This window comes from Scyliorhinus canicula, chromosome 21 (genome assembly GCF_902713615.1).
Source record: "Scyliorhinus canicula chromosome 21, sScyCan1.1, whole genome shotgun sequence".
NCBI lineage: Eukaryota > Metazoa > Chordata > Chondrichthyes > Carcharhiniformes > Scyliorhinidae > Scyliorhinus > Scyliorhinus canicula.
Genome location: NC_052166.1, coordinates 67,916,466 through 67,940,020, shown reverse-complemented (window position 1 = coordinate 67,940,020; position 23,555 = coordinate 67,916,466). Strand labels below are relative to the sequence as shown.

Below are 23,555 nucleotides of genomic sequence, written 5' to 3'. Positions count from 1 at the left end.
GTACTACTGTTCTTCCTGAGACTGTCTGCGGTGGCACAGTGGTTAGCACTGCTACCTCACAGCCCCAGGGACCCAGGTTCAATTCTGGCCTTGAGTTACTGTGTGGAGTTTGCACTTCCTCCCCGCGTCTGCATGGGTTTCCTCCGATTTCCTCCCCCATCGTCCAACGATGTGCAGGTTAGGTGGATTGGCTGTGCTAAATTGTCCCTTAATCCGCAAGATGTGCAGATTAGATTGGGTTACGGAGATAGGGGAGTGGGCCTCGGTAGGGTGCTCTTTCAAAGGATCGGTGCAGACTCGATGGGTCGAATGGCCTCCTCCTACACTATAAGAATTCTATGGTATGCGAGGTGACTGCCCATTCTTTGATTCCATTCCTACAGTGAGATGTTTAAAATGGGTAGTTACTCTCACACTGCAGGACACTAAGCTAAATTGGATGTGACTACATGATTCTTTTTTTTGATAAATTTAGAGTTCACAATTATTTTTTCTAATTAAGGGGCAATTTAGCATGGCCAATCCACCTACTCTGCACATCTTTGGGTTGTTGGTGTGAGATCCACGCAAACACGGGGAGAATGCGAAATGAAAAATGAAAATCGCTTATTGTCACTAGTAGGCTTCAATTAAGTTACTGTGAAAAGCCCCTAGTCGCCACATTCCGGCGCCTGTTCGGGGAGGCTGGTACAGGAATTGAACCGTGCTGCTAGTCTGCTTTAAAAGCCAGTGATTTAGCCCAGTGTGCTAAACCAGCCCCTGCAACGATCTGTGCAAATTCCACACGGACAGTGACCCGGGGCCGGGATTGAATCCAGGTCCTCAGCGCCGTGAGGCAGCAGTGCTAACCACTGCACCACCGTGCTGCCCTGCATGATGCTAAATGTAGATTTAATATTTTCCCAGCTGCAGAATGAGAGGACGATTGAGGGAAGTAAGGAGCTGTATTTATTGGGCTGATGGGTCACGGGTGTGCGAGGGTGATTGAAGTCTGGGAAGTCTTTTAAAGGAGAAGGGATGTGTAGACTAGAGTTACAGGAGCTGAGGGAAGCAGGAGAGCTCAAATAGTGAGACAAAAGAAGCTTCAGCAATCATGGTGCCATGTCTGGACTTTAAAACGTATCTGTGTCTCTACAGGAGTTATCTGGAGGGGAGTCTCCTAGCCAGTGGAGCTCTATTGGGAGCCAGTGAATTGGATCGTTATTTCCCAGATCGGAGAGTCCGAGTATTTATCACCACCTGGAACATGCAAGGCCAGAAGGTGAGTAAGTGCTGAGACCTTCCAGGAATAGGTATCTTCACCTGGACGTGTTCCCATAACACAGAACAGTGATAAGACTGGCCACTGAGCTGAGTGGAGGTGTGGGCTGTGTCATGAGGTCGCTCTGTCCTCACCAGTATCGCAGCCATCAAGGTGCGGAGTCGCTGAGCTGTATGGGTAACATCACCACCCTGGTCTGAACTCGAGTCTGTGCTGGTCTCGCCTGTGGCTGAGCTTGACCGTGGCTCCTCGGAGTTTGGGATTAGTGACGCAGCTAACTTTCCGGAGTCTGTGATTAGTAATTAAGCTAGTTTTCCAGAGTCTGGGATTAGTAACGCAGCTAGCGTTCCGGAGTCTGGGATTAGTAACGCAGCTAACGTTCCGGAGTCTGTGATTAGTAATTAAGCTAGTTTTCCAGAGTCTGGGATTAGTAACGCAGCTAACTTTCCGGAGTCTGTGATTAGTAATGCAGCTAACTTTCCGGCGTCTGTGATTAGTAATTTAGCTAATTTTCCGGAGTTTGGGATTAGTGACGCAGCTAGCGTTCCGGAGTCTGGGATTAGTAACGCAGCTAGCGTTCCGGAGTCTGGGATTAGTAACGCAGCTAGCGTTCCGGAGTCTGGGATTAGTAATTTAGCTAACTTTCCAGAGTCTGGGATTAGTAATGGAGCTAACTTTCCAGAGTCTGGGATTAGTAATTTAGCTAACTTTCCGGAGTCTGGGATTAGTAACGCAGCTAGCGTTCCGGAGTCTGGGATTAGTAATTTAGCTAATTTTCCGGAGTCTGGCATTAGTAACGCAGCTAGCGTTCCAGAGTCTGGGATTGGTAATTTAGCTAACTTTCCAGAGTGTGGGATTAGTAACGCAGCTAACTTTCTGAAGTCTGGGATTAGTAACGCAGCTAACTTTCCGAAGTCTGGGATTAGTAACGCAGCAAACTTTCCGAAGTCTGGGATTAGTAATGCAGCGAACTTTCCAGAGTCTGGGAATAGTGACGCAGCTAACTTTCTGAAGTCTGGGATTAGTAACGCAGCTAACTTTCTGAAGTCTGGGATTAGTAACGCAGCGAACTTTCCAGAGTCTGGGATTAGTAACTCAGCTAACTTTCCGGAGTCTTGGGTTAAGAACAGAGATAACTTTCCGAAGTCTGGGATTAGTAACGCAGCTAACTTTCTGAAGTCTGGGATTAGTAACTCAGCTAACTTTCCGGAGTCTTGGGTTAGTGACAGAGATAACTTTCCGAAGTCTGGGATTAGTGACAGAGCTATCTTTCCAAAATTTGGGATTAGTAATGCAGCTAACTTTCTGAAGTCTGGGATTAGTAATTTAGCTAACTTTCCGGAGTCTGGGATTAGTAACGCATCTAACTTTCCGGAGTCTGGGTTTAGTAATGCAGCTAACTTTCCGGAGTCTGAGATTAGTAATGCAGCTAGCGTTCCGGAGTCTGGGATTAGTAATTTAGCTAACTTTCCAGAGTCTGGGATTAGTAACGCAGCTAGCATTCCGGAGTCTGAGATTAGTAACGCAGCTAGCGTTCCGGAGTCTGGGATTAGTAATTTAGCTAACTTTCTGGAGTCTGGGATCAGTAATGCAGCTAACTTTCCGGAGTCTGGGATTAGTAATTTAGCTAATTTTCCGGAGTCTGCGATTAGTAACGCAGCTAACTTTCCGGAGTCTGGGATTAGTAATTTAGCTAATTTTCCAGAGTCTGGGATTAGTAACGCAGCTAGCGTTCCGGAGTCTGGGATTAGTAATTTAGCTAATTTTCCGGAGTCTGGGATTAGTGAGGCAGCTAGCGTTCCGGGGTCTGGGATTGGTAATTTAGCTAATTTTCCAGAGTGTGGGATTAGTAACGCAGCTAACTTTCCAGAGTCTGGGATTAGTAACGCAGCGAACTTTCCAGAGTCTGGGATTAGTAACGCAGCTAGCGTTCCGAAGTCTGGGATTAGTAACGCAGCTAACTTTCCAACATCTGGGATTAGTAACGCAGCGAAATTTCCAGAGTCTGGGATTAGTAACACAGCTAACTTTCCGAAGTCTGGGATTAGTAATGCAGCAAACTTTCCAGAGTCTGGGATTAGTAACGCAGCTAACTTTCCGAAGTCTGGGATTAGTAACGCAGCGAACTTTCTAGAGTCTGGGATTAGTAACGCAGTTAACTTTCCGGAGTCTGGGATTAGTGACAGAGCTAACTTTCCAAAGTTTTGGATTAGTAATGCAGCTAACTTTCTGAAGTCTGGGATTAGTAACGTAGCTAACTTTCCGGAGTCTGGGATTAGTAACGCAGCGAACTTTCCGGAGTCTGGGATTAGTAATGCAGCTAACTTTCCGGAGTCTGTGATTAGTAATGCAGCTAACTTTCCGGAGTCTGGGATTAGTAATGCAGCTAACTTTCCGGAGTCTGTGATTAGTAACCCAGCTAACTTTCCGGAGTCTGGGATTAGTAACGCAGCTAGCGTTCCGGAGTCTGGGATTAGTAATGCAGCTAACTTTCCGGAGTCTGGGATTAGTAACCCAGCTAACTTTCCGAAGTCTGGGATTAGTAATGCAGCGAACTTTCCAGAGTCTGGGAATAGTGACGCAGCTAACTTTCTGAAGTCTGGGATTAGTAACGCAGCTAACTTTCTGAAGTCTGGGATTAGTAACGCAGCGAACTTTCCAGAGTCTGGGATTAGTAACTCAGCTAACTTTCCGGAGTCTTGGGTTAGTGACAGAGATAACTTTCCGAAGTCTGGGATTAGTAACGCAGCTAACTTTCTGAAGTCTGGGATTAGTAACTCAGCTAACTTTCCGGAGTCTTGGGTTAGTGACAGAGATAACTTTCCGAAGTCTGGGATTAGTGACAGAGCTATCTTTCCAAAATTTGGGATTAGTAATGCAGCTAACTTTCTGAAGTCTGGGATTAGTAATTTAGCTAACTTTCCGGAGTCTGGGATTAGTAACGCATCTAACTTTCCGGAGTCTGGGTTTAGTAATGCAGCTAACTTTCCGGAGTCTGAGATTAGTAATGCAGCTAGCGTTCCGGAGTCTGGGATTAGTAATTTAGCTAACTTTCCAGAGTCTGGGATTAGTAACGCAGCTAGCATTCCGGAGTCTGAGATTAGTAACGCAGCTAGCGTTCCGGAGTCTGGGATTAGTAATTTAGCTAACTTTCTGGAGTCTGGGATCAGTAATGCAGCTAACTTTCCGGAGTCTGGGATTAGTAATTTAGCTAATTTTCCGGAGTCTGCGATTAGTAACGCAGCTAACTTTCCGGAGTCTGGGATTAGTAATTTAGCTAATTTTCCAGAGTCTGGGATTAGTAACGCAGCTAGCGTTCCGGAGTCTGGGATTAGTAATTTAGCTAATTTTCCGGAGTCTGGGATTAGTGAGGCAGCTAGCGTTCCGGGGTCTGGGATTGGTAATTTAGCTAATTTTCCAGAGTGTGGGATTAGTAACGCAGCTAACTTTCCAGAGTCTGGGATTAGTAACGCAGCGAACTTTCCAGAGTCTGGGATTAGTAACGCAGCTAGCGTTCCGAAGTCTGGGATTAGTAACGCAGCTAACTTTCCAACATCTGGGATTAGTAACGCAGCGAAATTTCCAGAGTCTGGGATTAGTAACACAGCTAACTTTCCGAAGTCTGGGATTAGTAATGCAGCAAACTTTCCAGAGTCTGGGATTAGTAACGCAGCTAACTTTCCGAAGTCTGGGATTAGTAACGCAGCGAACTTTCTAGAGTCTGGGATTAGTAACGCAGTTAACTTTCCGGAGTCTGGGTTTAGTGACAGAGATAACTTTCCGAAGTCTGGGATTAGTGACAGAGCTAACTTTCCAAAGTTTTGGATTAGTAATGCAGCTAACTTTCTGAAGTCTGGGATTAGTAACGTAGCTAACTTTCCGGAGTCTGGGATTAGTAACGCAGCGAACTTTCCGGAGTCTGGGATTAGTAATGCAGCTAACTTTCCGGAGTCTGGGATTAGTAATGCAGCTAACTTTCCGGAGTCTGTGATTAGTAACCCAGCTAACTTTCCGGAGTCTGGGATTAGTAACGCAGCTAGCGTTCCGGAGTCTGGGATTAGTAATGCAGCTAACTTTCCGGAGTCTGGGATTAGTAACCCAGCTAACTTTCCGGAGTCTGGGATTAGTAATGCAGCTAACTTTCTGAAGTCTGGGATTAGTAACGTAGCTAACTTTCCGGAGTCTGGGATTAGTAACGCAGCGAACTTTCCGGAGTCTGGGATTAGTAATGCAGCTAACTTTCCGGAGTCTGGGATTAGTAATGCAGCTAACTTTCCGGAGTCTGTGATTAGTAACCCAGCTAACTTTCCGGAGTCTGGGATTAGTAACGCAGCTAGCGTTCCGGAGTCTGGGATTAGTAATGCAGCTAACTTTCCGGAGTCTGGGATTAGTAACCCAGCTAACTTTCCGGAGTCTGGGATTAGTAATGCAGCTAACTTTCTGAAGTCTGGGATTAGTAACGTAGCTAACTTTCCGGAGTCTGGGATTAGTAACGCAGCGAACTTTCCGGAGTCTGGGATTAGTAATGCAGCTAACTTTCCGGAGTCTGGGATTAGTAATGCAGCTAACTTTCCGGAGTCTGTGATTAGTAACCCAGCTAACTTTCCGGAGTCTGGGATTAGTAACGCAGCTAGCGTTCCGGAGTCTGGGATTAGTAATGCAGCTAACTTTCCGGAGTCTGGGATTAGTAACCCAGCTAACTTTCCGGAGTCTGGGATTAGTAATGCAGCTAACTTTCCAGAGTCTGGAATTAGTAACGCAGCTAGCGTTCCGGAGTCTGGGATTAGTAATGCAGCTAACTTTCCGGAGTCTGGGATTAGTAACCCAGCTAACTTTCCAGAGTCTGGGATTAGTAACACAGCTAACTTTCCGGAGTCTGGGATTAGTAATGCAGCTAACTTTCCAGAGTCTGGAATTAGTAACGCAGCTAGCGTTCCGGAGTCTGGGATTAGTAATGCAGCTAACTTTCCGGAGTCTGGGATTAGTAACGCGGCTAACTTTCCGGAGTCTGGGATTAGTAACCCAGCGAACTTTCCAGAGTCTGGGATTAGTAACACAGCTAACTTTCCAAAGTCTGGGATTAGTAATGCAGCAAACTTTCCAGAGTCTGGGATTAGTAACGCAGCTAACTTTCCGAAGTCTGGGATTAGTAACGCAGCGAACTTTCTAGAGTCTGGGATTAGTAACGCAGCTAACTTTCCGGAGTCTGGGTTTAGTGACAGAGATAACTTTCCGAAGTCTGGGATTAGTGACAGAGCTAACTTTCCAAAGTTTTGGATTAGTAATGCAGCTAACTTTCTGAAGTCTGGGATTAGTAACGTAGCTAACTTTCCGGAGTCTGGGATTAGTAACGCAGCTAACTTTCCGGAGTCTGGGTTTAGTGACAGAGATAACTTTCCGAAGTCTGGGATTAGTAATGGAGCTAACTTTCCGGAGTCTGGGATTAGTAATGCAGCTAACTTTCCGGAGTCTGTGATTAGTAACCCAGCTAACTTTCCGGAGTCTGGGATTAGTAACGCAGCTAGCGTTCCGGAGTCTGGGATTAGTAATGCAGCTAACTTTCCGGAGTCTGGGATTAGTAATGCAGCTAACTTTCCAGAGTCTGGGATTAGTAACGCAGCTAACTTTCCGGAGTCTGGGATTAGTAACCCAGCTAACTTTCCGGAGTCTGGGATTAGTAACGCAGCTAGCGTTCCGGAGTCTGGGAATAGTAACCTTCCTGCTGCTGAGTGGTTGCCATTGAGCCCTGCTTTACAGCCTGAATCTGAGTTGAAACAGGTGTGTGGACATTACATGAGAAAGTACATCAACAAGTATTTAATTGGCTGTGAAGCACTTTTGGACATTTCATGAAGGGCTCTATAGAAATGCAAGTTATTGCCTACTCCTGCTTCAACCCAGATTAATTGACTCGATTCATGTGGCCTGAGTGGAATCTGGGATTTTCTCCCTGTTTGTAATTCCTCACCAGCCCATCATTAGAGACGTCAGCATTGAGCCTGTGCAAGATTACCTCAGTGGTTTGATCAGATCAGATTTTGCTTCAGAACTCAGCTTGTTGTAACCGGTTCTGCATCTACTCTCCTACCACAGCTCCCGGATAAACTGGACGACCTCCTCCTGCCCTGTGACTCTCAATACATCCAGGACTTGTATGTCATTGGTACTCAGGAAGGAATCCCAGACAGGTAACAGGACCTCCATATCAGAAATAAACTGAATATCTGGCTGCTTCTCATTTCTTCCCTTTCACCCACAAACCCTCCCCTTCCTTCCCTAGTGTGCACTCTTTGGGGCTCTTAGATTTCCAACCAAGTACGCATCCTTGATCTGTGATAGCAGACAGTGTGACGGTGACCGGTGACTGCCTGCACTTGCACACAGATGGGAAATATCCTGTGGCCACTAATTAGAAGAGGTGAGGATTCGGTTTTCTGTCTGTCTCACTCCCTCTGTATTTTCTTCCTCCCACAATCTGCTGATCACCCATGTACACCGTCCAGCATCAGTCACTGGATAGGGTCAACAACCATACCCCCTTCCCACAGCCCTGATTAAAACAGCCCCGGCCCCAGCCATGGGGGCAGTGACTGACTGGACCCGTCTCTCAACCCACAGCCGAGTGGCCAGGGCGAGCGGTTTGAACAGATTTCCGGGGGTGGGATCAAACTCAGCTGGCCCTGGATGGGGGGGGATTCCTTCTCAGTGGTTTGCCTCACTGAGCAGCAAGCGGATTGTACTCCCAGCTGGCTTCCAGCTTTCTTGACTTTCAGCTGCTGTGTTCCAGGGCCGCACCCAGAATGACCTGCCGCTGTGCTTTGTGTTTGTGCAGGAGAGAGTGGGAGATCCGGCTGCAGGAGACCCTCGGGCCTCACTTTGTGTTGATGTATTCCGCAGCACACGGAGTCCTGCAGCTCTCTCTGTTCATCAGGAGAGACCTCATCTGGTTCTGCTCAGGTGGGTTGCTGTGGCATCACAGGCCAGTCCCAGGAGCTGGCCAATAAGTGGCGATTGTTGGCTCTGCGGGTTTACTGAATCTGCTTTGTGTCCCTCCCTCCCTCAGAGGTGGAACAAGCGACGGTGACAACTCGTATCGTGTCCCAAATCAAGACCAAGGGAGCTGTAGGGATCTCGTTCACGTTTTTTGGGACATCCTTCCTCTTCATTTCTTCACATTTTACCTGTGAGTTTTCCACACTCATTTTCTCATGATTGTGATCACCGGCTGAGGGTTAGCCTCACCACGCAGAGAGTTAGAGAGAAGAGTGAGGTGGCACAAGGATTGTGTGTTGAAAGAATGCTTTTCTAAAGATGACCAGAGGCTGAGGTAGATCTTTGAGTCAGAGGTTGATGGCTCCTCTTCACAGTCTTAACTTGAAAGACAGACTTGCATTTATATAGTGCCTGGTATAATATCCCAGGCAACTAAACACTTTTTGAAGTGTACTCACTGTTGTAATGCAGGGAATACAGCAACGGAGTGTGCACAGCAAGATCCCACAAACTGCGGTGACCATCTGTATTGGTGAAGTCATTGAGAAAATGGTTCCAGGGATGAAGAATTTCAGTCATGTGGAGAGATTGGAGAAATCGGACTCTTTTCCTTGAACACAGTAAGAAGTCTTACAACACCAGGTTAAAGTCCAACAGGTTTGTTTCAAACTCGAGCTTTCGGAGCACTGCTCCTTCCTCAGGTGAATGGAGAGGTATGTTCCAGAAACATTTATATAGACAAAGTCAGAGATGCCAGACAATGCTTGGAATGCGAGCATTTGCGGGTAATCAAATCATTACAGATCCAGAGACAGGGGGTAATCCCAGGTTAAAGAGGTGTGAATTGTCTCAAGCCAAGACAGTTGGTGGGATTTCGCAAGCCCAGGCCAGATAGTGGGGGATGAATGTAATGCGACATGAATCCCAGGTCCCGGTTGAGGCCGTACTCATGTGTGCGGAACTTGGCTATAAGTTTTTGCTCGGCAATTCTGCGTTGTCGCGTGTCCTGAAGACCGCCTTGGAGAACGCTTACCCGGAGATCAGAGGCTGAATGCCCTTGACTGCTGAAGTGTTCCCCGACTGGAAGGGAACATTCCTGCCTGGCGATGTATGAGATATACATTGGTCAAGTCGCATGAATATGTGCCATGTACCTGGTGGGTGGTGTTTCCACGTGTAATGGTGTATAATCCATTACACATGGAAACACCACCCACCAGGTATGCAGCACATACTCGTGCGACTCGACCAATGTAGTCGACCTCATACGCTGCAGGAAAGGATGTCCCGAAGCGTGGTACATTGGCGAGACCATGCAGACGCTGCGACAACGAATGAAAGGGCATCGTGCGACAATCGCCAGGCAGGAATGTTCCCTTCCAGTCGGGGAACACTTCAGCAGTCAAGGGCATTCAGCCTCTGATCTCCGGGTAAGCGTTCTCCAAGGCGGTCTTCAGGACACGCGACAACGCAGAATTGCCGAGCAAAAACTTATAGCTAAGTTCCGCACGCATGAGTGCGGCCTCAACCGGGATCTTGGATTCATGTCGCATTACATTCACCCCCCACCATCTGGCCTGGGCTTGCGAAATCCTACCAACTGTCCTGGTTTGAGACAATTCACACCTCTTTAACCTCGGATTACCCCCTATCTCTGGATCTGTAATTTGATTACCCGCTAATGCTCACATTCCAAGCATCGTCTGGCATCTCTGACTTCGTCTATATAAATGTTTCTGGAACATACCTCTTCATTCACCTGAGGAAGGAGCAGTGCTCCAAAAGCTAGTGTTTGCAACAAACCTGTTGGACTTTAACCTGATGTTGTAAGACTTCTTACTGTGCTCAGCCCAGTCCAACGCCGGCATCTCCACATCATCTTTTCATTGAAGAGGAGGAGGAGGAGAGGAGATTTGATAAAGAAGTTCAAAATCACGAAGGAACTGGGCAGAGTAGATGGGGAGAAACTATTGGTGGAAGGATCCAGAACAAGAAGCAACAGATCTTGTTTAACTGGCAAGAGAATCAATGTGGCCATGCAGAAAACCTTTCTCACCCAACAAGTGGTTAGAATCTGGAATGTGCTGCCTCAGTGCATGATGGAGTCAGATTCAATCAAGGCCACAGGCAGCAATTGGATTATTATTTGAAACGGCAAAACATGCCGGACGATGGGGAGCTGGGAGTGGAATGGCACAGGGTAAATTGCTCCTTTCCACAGCCAGCGCAGACATGGAAGGCCAAATACCTCATTCTGCACAGTGATCATTCCTTTAGTCACAGATCAATATTGGCCAAGAACGCTGGCAGGATTACCCTCGCAGCTTTTTGTAATAATGGCCATTTCATTATTTACTTCCAACTAAGAGCAGGTGGGGCCTCAGTTTTAAACTTCATCTGAAGTATAGTCCTCCTGACAGTGCGGCACTCCCTCAGTACTGACCCTCTGACAGTGCGGCACTCCCTCAGTACTGACCCTCTGACAGTGCGGCACTCCCTCAGTACTGACCCTCTGACAGTGCGGCACTCCCTCAGTACTGACCCTCTGACAGTGCAGCACTCCCTCAGTACTGACCCTCTGACAGTGCGGCACTCCCTCAGTACTGACCCTCTGACAGTGCGGCACTCCCTCAGTACTGACCCTCTGACAGTGCGGCGCTCCCTCAGTACTGACCCTCTGACAGTGCGGCACTCCCTCAGTACTGACCCTCCGACAGTGCAGCACTCCCTCAGTACTGACCCTCTGACAGTGCAGCACTCCCTCAGTACTGACCCTCTGACAGTGCGGCACTCCCTCAGTACTGACCCTCCGACAGTGCGGCACTCCCTCAGTACTGACCGTCTGACAGTGCGGCTCTCCCTCAGTACTGACCCTCCGACAGTGCGGCACTCCTTCAGTACTGACACTCTGACAGTGCAGCGCTCCCTCAGTATTGACCCTCTGACAGTGCGGCACTGTCTCAGTACTGACCCTCTGACAGTGCAGCACTCTCTCAGTACTGACCCTCTGACAGTGCGGCACTCCCTCAGTACTGACCCTCTGACAGTGCGGCACTCCCTCAGTACTGACCCTCTGACAGTGCGGCACTCCCTCAGTACTGACCCTCTGACAGTGCAGCGCTCCCTCAGTACTGACCCTCTGACAGTGCGGCACTGTCTCAGTACTGACCCTCTGACAGTGCAGCACTCTCTCAGTACTGACCCTCTGACAGTGCGGCACTCCCTCAGTACTGACCCTCTGACAGTGCAGCGCTCCCTCAGTACTGACCCTCTGACAGTGCGGCACTGTCTCAGTACTGACCCTCTGACAGTGCGGCACTCCCTCAGTACTGACTCTCTGACAGTGCAGCACTCCCTCAGTACTGACCCTCTGACATTGCAGCATTCCCTCAGTACTGACCCTCTGACAGTGCTGCGCTCCCTCAGTACTGACCCTCTGACAGTGCAGCTCTCCCTCAGTACTGACCCTCTGACAGTGCGGCACTCCCTCAGCACTGACCCTCTGACAGTGCAGCACTCCCTCAGCACTGGCCCTCTGACAGTGCAGCGCTCCCTCAGTATTGACCCTCTGACAGTGCGGCACTGTCTCAGTATTGACCCTCTGACAGTGCAGCACTCTCTCAGTACTGACCCTCTGACAGTGCAGCACTCCCTCAGTACTGACCCTCTGACAGTGCGGCACTCCCTCAGTACTGACCCTCTGAAAGTGCGGCACTCCCTCAGTACTGACCCTCTGACAGTGCGGCACTCCCTCAGTACTGACCCTCTGACAGTGCGGCACTCCCTCAGTACTGACCCTCTGACAGTGCAGCACTCCCTCAGTACTGACCCTCTGACAGTGCAGCGCTCCCTCAGTACTGACCCTCTGACAGTGCAGCACTCCCTCAGTACTGACCCATGTAGATAATATGCTCAAATCTCTAGAGTGTGACTCAAACCCACAACATTCTGATTCTGGGGCTGAGTCGAGAGGACTGCACACCGAGCTTTAGAGAACACCTAAGAAAATAGTGATGCCACGTGCACTTTTTCAAAATCCTTCATGCTGTAAGAAAGTCTGTTAAAGTTCCCCAATACCTGGGGAAGATATTGAGTTTGCGTTGACCGAACGGTGATGTGGAATAAGCAGGTCTCACTTTCAACTTTCTCTCTCTCTCGTTCAGCTGGACAAGGCAAGGTTTATGAGCGAATGCTGGACTACAATAAAACAATAGAAGCCCTGGGACTGCCACGAGTTGTCCCTGACACCAACATCTACCGATCTGACCCCTGTGAGTACCCAGGAGCCAGACGCCATGGACAGATTCTGCTGCCTGAGCTTCGAATTGTAGAGAATGTACAGAACTCAGTCCAACCAGTCCACACTGGCCTCTTCTCATCCTAATTCATCTCAGGCCTTCACCATATCCTTTCATTTTGTTTTCCATCCCGTGTTGATCCAGCTTCCAAACCTCTAAAATAAACATCTCAACCACATTCTCAACACTCTGGTTAAAAATGTTTCTCCTGAATTCCCGATTGGATTTATTTGTGATTATTGTAATACCGAAGTCCTGGTCTCCCCCACCAACGGAAACATCTCTGTCTACCGCAGCAAACTGCTGTATAATGAAAATGCTCCCTCCCCCACCCAAGCTCCCTGCCTGTTCCTGAGGGTGTAACCTCTCCAGTCTGTTAAAACCCCCGTTAATAGATGATGGGTCAAGTGTTTTGAGCTCACTAAGGATATATAAACATGAAATGTGCTCCGGAGCATGTGTCTCCCTTTCCAACTCTAACTCTGTCTGTGTTCTACCTAGCTCCCTATTTATTTTGGTAGAAAAAATTTGAATGCGGATTACAGGGTCAACGGCAGGGTTCTGAGGAATGTGGAGGAACAGAGAGATCTTGGAGTTCATGTCCACAGATCTCTGAAGGTTGCCACTCAAGTGGATAGAGCCGTGAAGAAGGCCTATAGTGTGTTAGCGTTTATTAACAGGGGGCTTGGGTTTAAGAGCCGCAGGGTTACGCTGCAACTGTACATGACCCTGGTGAGACCACATTTTGGAGTATTGTGTGCAGTTCTGGTCACTTCATTATAGGATGTGGAAGCATTGGAAAGGGTGCAAAGGAGATTTACCAGGATGCTGCCTGGTTTGCAGGATAGGTCTTATAAGGAAAGGTTGAGGGAGCTAGGGCTTTTCTCTTTGGGGCGGAGGAGGGTGAGAGGCGACTTAATAGAGGTTTATAAGATGATGAGGGGGATAGATAGAGTGGACGTTCAGAGACTATTTCCTCGGGTGGATGTAGCTGTTACAAGGGGGCATAACTATAAGATTCAGGGTAGGAGATAGAGTCTTTACTCAGAGTGTGGAGATGCCGGCGTTGGACTGGGGTGAGCACAGTAAGAAGTCTTACAACACCAGGTTAAAGTCCAACAGGTTTGATTCAAACACGAGCTTTCGGAGCACAGCTCCTTCCTCAGGTGAATGGCGAGGTATGTTCCAGAAACATTTATATAGACGAAGTCAGAGATGCCAGACAATGCTTGGGATGCGAGCATTAGCGGGTAATCAAATCATTGCAGATCCAGGGAGAGGGATAATCACAGGTTAAAGAGGTGTAAATTGTCTCAAGCCCGAACAGTTGGTAGGGTTTTGCAAGCCCAGGCCAGATGGTGGGGGGTGAATGTAATGTGACATGAATCCAAGGTCCCGGTTGAGGCCGCACTCATGCGTGTGGAATTTAGCTATAAGTTTCTGCTCGGCGATTCTGCGTTGTCGCGCGTCCTGAAGGCCGCCTTGGAGAACGCTTACCCGGGGATCAGAGGCTGAATGCCCTTGACTGCTGAAGTGTTCCCCGACTGGAAGGGAACATTCCTGCCTGGTGATTGTTGCACGATGCCCGTTCATTCGTTGCTGCAGTGTCTGCATGGTCTCGCCAATGTACCACGCTTCGGGGCATCCTTTCCTGCAGCGTATGAGGTAGACAACGTTGGCCGAGTCGCACGAGTATGTACCGCGTACCTGGTGGGTGGTGTTCTCTGTAATGGTGGGATCCGAGTCGATGATCTGGCACGTCTTGCAGAGATTGCCCTGGCAGGGTTGTGTGGTGTTGTGGTCGCTGTTCTGAAGGCTGGGTAATTTGCTGCAAACAATGGTTTGTTTGAGGTTGCGCGGTTGTTTGAAGGCCAGTAGTGGGGGTGTGGGGATGACCTTGGCAATAACCAATTGGACTTGCAAAACCCTACCAACTGTTCTGGCTTGAGACAATTCACACCTCTTTAACCTGTGATTATCCCTCTCCCTGGATCTGCAATGATTTGATTACCTGCAAATGCCTGCATTCCAAGCATTGTCCAGCATCTCTGACTTTGTCTATACTGTATAAATGTTTCTGGAACATACCTTGCCATTCACCGCTCCGAAAGCTCGTGTTTGAATCAAACCTGTTGGACTTTAACCTGGTGTTGTAAGACTTCTTACTTTACTCAGAGTAGTTAGGGTGTGGAATGGACTGCCTGCTGTGATAGTGGAGTCGGACACTTTAGGATATGGTTATTGGATAGGCACATGGAGCACACCAGAATAACAGGGAGTGGGATAGCTTGATCTTGGTTTCGGACAATGCTCGGCACAACATCGAGGGCCGAAGGGCCTGTTCTGTGCTGTACTGTTCTATGTTCTATAATCGGAGGTCAGAGAGAGGACTGGATTCAGGTAGCTCTATGATCTTTCAACAATTTGCATTTATGTAGCACCATTCGCAGAGTAAAACATCTTATGCGCTTCACAGGAACACAAATCAGACAAAATTTCACCCAGAGCGACTTAAGGGAGATGTTAGTATAGGTGACCAAAAGCTGGATCAAAGAGATGGTTTGAGGAGCATTTGAAAGGAGAGAGAGAGAGAGAGGGGCAGAGAGGTTTAATAATAATCTTTATTGTCACAAGTAGGCTTATATTAACACTGCAATGAAATTACTGTTCGGGTACACAGAGGGAGAATTCAGAATGTCCAATTCACCTAACAGCACATCTTTGAACTGGGGGAGGAAACCGGAGCACCCGGAGGAAACCCAGGCAGACACGGGGAGAACGTGCAGACTCCTCACAGACAGTGACCCAAGCCGGGAATCGAACCTGGGACCCTGGCGCTGTGAAGCAACAGTGCTACCCACTGTGCTGTGTCAGACTCGGGCCGCTGAAGGCACAGACATCAATAGTGCAACAATTACAATTGGGGGTGCACGAGGGGCCAGAATTCAAGGAGCACAGAGCTGTGGTAGGGTTGAAGAGATTCCATTGGATTGTGTGTGTGTATGGATAGGGCTCCACGTGCTGCCGCCTGTGATTGGATAGCTGCTGATAGTTGAGAGGTGCTTTTGTGAGCAGGGTCTCTGACCCAGATTGCAAATCTCCCCCTTCCTGTAAAAGCTCAGACATGGAGAATAGGATCATCAACAGAGTCATAGAGTTACACAGCACAGAAACGGCCCATCGAATCTACAAAGACAATAACTACCCCTAATCCCGCACTAATCCCACTTACCCACTAATATACTAATACTATACTAATACTAATACTATACTATACTAATCCCATTTACCAGCACGTTCGATATCCTTGAATGTGATGGTGTCAAGCGCTCATCCACATACTTTTTAAACGTTGAGTTATCCAGCCTCCACTACCTTCCCAGGCAGTGTATTCCAGATTCTCACCACCTTCTGAGTAAAGTTTATTTTTCTCAAATCCACTTGGAATCTCCTGCCCCTTGCCTGAAATCTATGCCCCCTTTTGCCTGACCCCTCAACCAATCCCCTCAATCACACCCCCTTCAGCCTTCTCTGCTCTAAAGAAAACATTCCCAGCCTATCCGGTCTCTCCTTATAGCTCAGACGCTCCATCCCAGGCAACATCCTGGTGAATCTCCTCTGCACCCCCTCCAGTGCAATCACATCCTTCCGATAGTGAGGTGACCAGAACTGTACCCAGTACTCCAGCTGTGATCTAACCACCGTTCTGTACAGCTCCATCATAACCGCCATGACTGATAAAGGCAAGTGGCCCATGTCCCTTCTTAACTGTGATAATCACCTGCTCTGCTGCCTTTAGGGATCTGTGAACAAGTTCCCCAAGATCCATCTGTTCCTCGGAGCATCCCAGTGTCCTGCCGTTCATTACATCCTCCCTTGTCCTGTTTCTTCTTCCAGAGTTCATCACCTGGCACTTATCAGGGTTAGATACCATCTGGCACTGCTCTGCCCATCTCACTAACTACCCCCAACCAATCTTTTTTTTAAATAGAGTACCCAATTATTTTTTCCAATTAAGGGGCAATTTAGCGTGGCCAATCCACCTACCCTGCACATCTTTGGGCTGTGGGGGCGAAACCCACGCAGACACGGGGAGAATGTGCAAACTCCACACGGACAGGTCCTCAGCGCCGTAGGCAGCAATGCTAACCACTGTGCCACCGTGCTGCCCACTACCCTACCAATCTTGTGTCATCTGCAAACATACTCATCATTCCCCTCACATTCCCACCTATATCATTTATATAAATAACAATCAATAAGATGCCCAGCACTGATCCCCGTGGTACACCGCCGGACACCGGCCTCCTGTGTAACAAACAGCCTCTCCCACCACCCTCTGTGTCCTGTTACTGAGCCAGTTCCTGATCCATCTCCACAAGCTTCCTTGAATTCTGTGTGCTTCAACCGTCTCAATCAGTCTCCAATGTGGCACCTTGTCAAAGGCTTTGCTAAAATCCATATAAACTATATCGACTGCACTCCCTTCATCTACACACTCTGTCACCTCATCAAAACAATTCTATCAAATGTGTTAGGCATGGCCTCCCTCTGACAAAGCTATGCTTTTTCTTAAATTTAGAGTACCCAATTCTTTTTCCAATTAAGGGGCAATTTAGCGTGGCCAATCCACCTACCCTGCACATGTTTGGGTTGTGGGAGTGAGACCCACACAGACACGGGAATGTGCAAACTCCACACGGACAGTGACCCAGGGCCGGGATCGAATCTGGGTCCCCGACATCGGGAGGGAGATGACAAAGCCATGCTGCCTTCAAGTAGAAATTAATTCTCTCCTTCAGAACTTTGTCCAATAGTTTCCTACCACTGACATGAGACTCACGGGTCTGTAAATCCCTGGATTATCTCTATCGCCCTTCTTGAAAAGCGGAACAACATTAGCCGTCCTCCAATCCTCTGGCACTCCCCCTGGGCCAGAGTGGAATTAAAAACTTGCACCAGAGCCCCTGCAATTTCCTGCCTCGTCTCCCACGGCAGCCTGCAATGCAATTCGTCTGGGCCCGGGGATTTGTCTATTTTTAAACCTATCAAAGCCTCCAATAACTCGTCACTTACTATGTCAATCTGCTCAAGGTCTTGGCAGTCCTATTTCCTGAATTCTGTCCTCCTTCTCCTGAGTGAAGACCGATGAGAAATATTCATTTAGCACCGTAGCAATGTCCTGCGGCTTCACAGATTGTCCCCCCTGTGTCTCGGTGGTGGAGGGTGGGCAGTGCCCCCCGTATCTCGGTGGTGGAGGGTGGGCAGTGCCCCTGTGTCTCGGTGGTGGAGGGTGGGCAGTGCCCCTGTGTCTCGGTGGTGGAGGGTGGGCAGTGCCCCTGTGTCTCGGTGGTGGAGGGTGGGCAGTGCCCCTGTGTCTCGGTGGTGGAGGGTGGGCAGTGCCCCCTGTGTCTCGGTGGTGGAGGGTGGGCAGTGCCCCCCGTGTCTCGGTGGTGGAGGGTGGGCAGTGCCCCTGTGTCTCGGTGGTGGAGGGTGGGCAGTGCCCCTGTGTCTCGGTGGTGGAGGGTGGGCAGTGCCCCCTGTGTCTCGGTGGTGGAGGGTGGGCAGTGCCCCCCGTGTCTCGGTGGTGGAGGGTGGGCAGTGCCCCCCGTGTCTCGGTGGTGGAGGGTGGGCAGTGCCCCCCGTGTCTCGGTGGTGGAGGGTGGGCAGTGCCCCCCGTGTCTCGGTGGTGGAGGGTGGGCAGTGCCCCCGTGTCTTGGTGGAGGGTGGGCAGTGCCCCCCCGTATCTCGGTGGTGGAGGGTGGGCAGTGCCCCCGTGTCTCGGTGGTGGAGGGTGGGCAGTGCCCCTGTGTCTCGGTGGTGGAGGGTGGGCAGTGCCCCTGTGTCTCGGTGGTGGAGGGTGGGCAGTGCCCCCTGTTTCTCGGTGGTGGAGGGTGAGCAGTGCCCCCCGTATCTCGGTGGTGGAGGGTGGGCAGTGCCTGTACACTTTGAGGACGAGTCTCCGTTAACCGTCACACCGTTCATGGTCCATTTAATAGTGCAGTCACTATTATCATGCAGGAAACTGTGCTCAGCAAGATCCCGCAAGCCACAAAATGTGGTAACAACAGAGAACTCTCTGGTTTTCCAGGAAAATTGGTTGTGGAATATTCACATCCACCCGAGGGGCAGATGGGGTTTTGGTTTAATGTTGTGTTTAAACGACATAAATGGAGAATGCTGTTACTGTTTCACTGGAGTATCTGTGTGGCCCTGGGCCCTCCACAGCAGACTGTACCCCAAGAAGCCACTGCTTCATGGCAGACTGTACCCCAAGAAGCCACTGCTTCATGGCAGACTGTACCCCAAGAAGCCACTGCTTCATGGCAGACTGTACCCCAAGAAGCCACTGCTTCATGGCAGACTGTACCCCAACAAGTCTTTTCTCAATGGCGGAGTCCACCCCAGAAATTCTCTGCTCCATGGACACGCAGGGTGGGAGGGGATGAAATTGGATATTTTTCTGATGTGTGTTTCCTGTAGATGACGTGACGACTCGATTTGATGAAGTTTTCTGGTTTGGTGATTTTAACTTCCGGCTGGATGTGAAGCGAGCAGTAATTGATGAGCTTCTGGACAGCACTGCTGGGGACAGTCTCCGCTCCATTCTGCATTATGATGAGTTAACCAAGAAACTACAGGACGGTAAGAATGAGTGCGGGGGAGTGGGGCGGGAACCAGCCTCACAAAAAGGTACCCCACGCACAGTGACTCTCACTGGGGTACGGGTCCCACACACACTGACTCTCACTGGGGTACGGGTCCCACACACACTGACTCTCACTGGGGTACGGGTCCCACACACACTGACTCTCACTGGGGTACGGGTCCCACACACACTGACTCTCACTGGGGTACGGGTCCCACACACTGACTCTCACTGGGGTACGGGTCCCACACACACTGACTCTCACTGGGGTACGGGTCCCACACACACTGACTCTCACTGGGGTACAGGTCCCACACACTGACTCTCACTGGGGTCCCACACACAGACTCTCACTGGGGTCCCACACACTGACCCTCACTGGGGTCCCACACACACTGACCCTCACTGGGGTACGGGTCCCACACACACTGACTCTCACTGGGGTGCGGGTCCCACACACACTGACTCTCACTGGGGTACGGGTCCCACACACACTGACTCTCACTGGGGTACGGGTCCCACACACACTGACTCTCACTGGGGTACGGGTCCCACACACACTGACTCTCACTGGGGTACGGGTCCCACACACACTGACTCTCACTGGGATCCGGGTCCCACACAGACTGACTCTCACTGGGGTACGGGTCCCACACACACTGACTCTCACTGGGGTACGGGTCCCACACACACTGACTGTCACTGGGGTACGGGTCCCACACACACTGACTGTCACTGGGGTACGGGTCCCACACACACTGACTCTCACTGGGGTACGGGTCCCACACACACTGACTCTCACTGGGGTACGGGTCCCACACACCCTGACTCTCACTGGGGTACGGGTCCCACACTCACTGACTCTCACTGGGGTACGGGTCCCACACACACTGACTCTCACTGGGGTACGGGTCCCACACACACTGACTCTCACTGGGATCCGGGTCCCACACTGACTCTCACTGGGATCCGGGTCCCACACTGACTCTCACTGGGATCCGGGTCCCACACTGACTCTCACTGGGGTACGGGTTCCAGGGTAACCAGCACTCTCCAGTAACTCGGTTGTCCTTTATTTGTGCGATGAGGTAATGGCGTTGATGGCTACAGATCCCATTGTTGCTTATACACTGTCCAACTTAAACCTTTCCGCAGCTCACTGGTTTTGCCGTTGTTCCTCAGGGTCCATTTTTAAAGGGTTCAAAGAAGCTGAAATAAGTTTTCTACCAACCTACAAGTTTGACATTGGCTGCGATGTTTACGATAGCAGTGCCAAAAAAAGGACTCCGTCGTACACGGTAAAGAAATGACATTGTTTGATTCTGCCGGGGTACCGCGTAGTCTTACTCCATCTGCCTCTTCCCCAATCTGTCTTCCTTTATCCGGAATCCTCCACGGTTTTACTAATCCGCCGACCATCTCCAGCAGCCGCTGGATTAACTGGGACCATTTTTAGTGCAAAGAGGAGGAAGTTTATTGATCAAAATTAGGAATATATTTTTCCGAGTGTAAATGAGGAATAACTGTTAGGAGGGAGCAGAGGGGCCGGATTGAAGGTAATTGACAAACAAACCAGCAAACAATTCTATTTCAGCAGAGATTGTGATTTGGGAGGTGCTGACTAGAAAGGCAATGGAAGCAGATTCAGTCAGAACTTTCACAAGGAGATTGGATAAATTCTGGGAAAGGAGACATTCTCAGGACAGTGGGGGAAGGAGCAGAGGGCTGGAGTGGGACTAATTGGGTTGCTCTTTCACAGAGTGGGAGAGAGAGCAGGACAATAGAGTTGAAGCATCTTCAACAAGCTCAGAACATCAAAAAAGCAAATCAAAGCCAGTGAAGTACATTTGAAATGTGGCGAATTATAGGAAAGGCAGCAGTCTACTCCCGGCAAGGTTTCTCAAACAGTAACCAGGTCAATTGTTTGTGTGATGTTGGTACAGAGACAAATACTGGGCAGGGCAGGGCAGGAGGGAAGATTCTGCTGTTCTTCTTCCAGTAGCTCTGTGGGATCTTTAACATCCAACCCCGAGGGGCTTTGCTTTAATGGCACATTTGAAAAGCTGTGCCTCCAATAGTTCAGTACCCCCTTGGTACCGCACTAGGAGGGGCAGCCTGGATCATGGGCTCAAGGCCCAGGAGTGAATCTATAATCTGACTTGAGAGGCACGACTGCTCCTCCCTCACTGAGCCACGCGTTCTGTGCTTTGATGTTGTTTCTGTAGAAAGCATGTAACACACCAACCACTTACCCATCTTATCCTGTAGGACCGCATTATATACAAGAGCCGGCAGAAAGGTGACATCTTCGTGCTCAAGTATGGCAGCTGCACTTCGATCAAAACCTCAGATCACAGGCCAGTGTACGGCTACTTTCAAGTCAGGCTCCGACCCGGAAGAGATAAGTAAGTAATCGCCCTATCCTGCTGTTGATAGCACTCTGTGGGATTCTACTGCGCTGCATCCAGGGCTTCCCAAGGCAATGCTGAGATCATGGTTCTGTTCAAGGTCCGGTGCCTCAATCAGTAAAGACCATGAACAGAAGCTCAGACTGAAGAACACAGGGAACATCCGGGTTGTCTGCCACCCCAACTGCAGGCTGCACAAATTAAATAGGCATTGGATTTTGGGGAATGTGAATTAAATAGAACTGAACAGCAAGGGGAGGGGGAAAGAGTGTTTGTGTATTACATTTCTGTCTCTTTTTGCTCCGTCAGCATCCCATTGTGTGCCGGCCAGTTTTACAGAGATATCTACAAAGAGGGAATAAAAAGACGATTCCTGAGAGAGCAGAAAAGAGCTTTCTGGAGCCAGAAGAACAGTATGGTCTGCAGCGTGTCCTGATTCAACTCCGAGATAAACGGGGAGCTCCCTTAATCTGCCCGATCCCTGCAGCAGTGGACCGGACACAGACGGCACAGAGGGTGCTGATTACAGGTCTAACCCTCATCCAGGAGCCAGGCTCCTGGCTCAGTCGCAGGTACCTGCCAAGGTGTTTTTACAGGAACTGTGGGAAAGCAAGGGTGCCGTGTAACCCACTTATAAAGAGCAACAGTGTGCACAATAATCCACTATTATAGTTTTTTGTTTTTAAATTATGTTTTGCAGCAGTCAGTATATAGAAGACCATTGAAACCCCATGCTGCCTCAATATTGAGTAACTTGGACCTTTAAGAAAATTACTTTAAAATATATTCTACCCCCCCGCCCCTCATCCTGAAGACAGTCCCACACAGACTGACTCTCACTGGGATACGGGTCCCACACACACTGACTCTCACTGGGGTAGGGGTCCCACACACACTGACTCTCACTGGGGTACGGGTCCCACACACACTGACTCTCACTGGGGTACGGGTCCCACACACACTGACTCTCACTGGGGTAGGGGTCCCACACACACTGACTCTCACTGGGGTAGGGGTCCCACACACACTGACTCTCACTGGGGTACGGGTCCCACACACACTGACTCTCACTGGGGTACGGGTCCCACACACACTGACTCTCACTGGGGTAGGGGTCCCACACACACTGACTCTCACTGGGGTAGGGGTCCCACACACACTGACTCTCACTGGGGTACGGGTCCCACACACACTGACTCTCACTGGGGTACGGGTCCCACACACACTGACTCTCACTGGGGTACGGGTCCCACACACACTGACTCTCACTGGGGTACGGGTCCCACACACACTGACTCTCACTGGGGTACGGGTCCCACACACACTGACTCTCACTGGGGTACGGGTCCCACACACACTGACTCTCACTGGGGTACGGGTCCCACACACACTGACTCTCACTGGGGTACGGGTCCCACACACACTGACTCTCACTGGGGTACGGGTCCCACACACACTGACTCTCACTGGGGTACGGGTCCCACACACACTGACTCTCACTGGGGTACGGGTCCCACACACACTGACTCTCACTGGGGTACGGGTCCCACACACACTGACTCTCACTGGGGTACGGGTCCCACACACACTGACTCTCACTGGGGTACGGGTCCCACACACACTGACTCTCACTGGGGTACGGGTCCCACACACACTGACTCTCACTGGGGTACGGGTCCCACACACACTGACTCTCACTGGGGTACGGGTCCCACACACACTGACCCTCACTGGGGTACGGGTCCCACACACACTGACTCTCACTGGGTACGGGTCCCACACACACTGACTCTCACTGGGGTACGGGTCCCACACACACTGACCCTCACTGGGGTACGGGTCCCACACACACACACTGACTCTCACTGGGGTACGGGTCCCACACACACTGACTCTCACTGGGGTACGGGTCCCACACACACTGACTCTCACTGGGGTACGGGTCC

General features: G+C 50.0%; 1 protein-coding gene across 5 annotated transcripts in view; it reads left to right on the top strand.

Moving 5' to 3' along the window:
- The window catches only part of inpp5e (inositol polyphosphate-5-phosphatase E), a 46,007-nt gene extending 23,446 nt beyond the window's left edge, over positions 1–22,561 (top strand). For all 5 annotated transcript variants that reach the window (XM_038782053.1, XM_038782051.1, XM_038782049.1 and 2 more), the window contains 9 exons: positions 1,138–1,261; positions 7,355–7,449; positions 8,094–8,218; positions 8,325–8,444; positions 12,418–12,525; positions 19,036–19,197; positions 20,384–20,499; positions 21,470–21,606; positions 21,919–22,561. In XM_038782053.1, coding sequence (XP_038637981.1) covers positions 1,138–1,261; positions 7,355–7,449; positions 8,094–8,218; positions 8,325–8,444; positions 12,418–12,525; positions 19,036–19,197; positions 20,384–20,499; positions 21,470–21,606; positions 21,919–22,045 — 1,114 coding nt within the window. In that variant the 3' untranslated portion in view covers positions 22,046–22,561. The remainder of the gene's footprint in view (positions 1–1,137; positions 1,262–7,354; positions 7,450–8,093; positions 8,219–8,324; positions 8,445–12,417; positions 12,526–19,035; positions 19,198–20,383; positions 20,500–21,469; positions 21,607–21,918) is intronic.
- Positions 22,562–23,555: the final 994 nt, after the last annotated feature.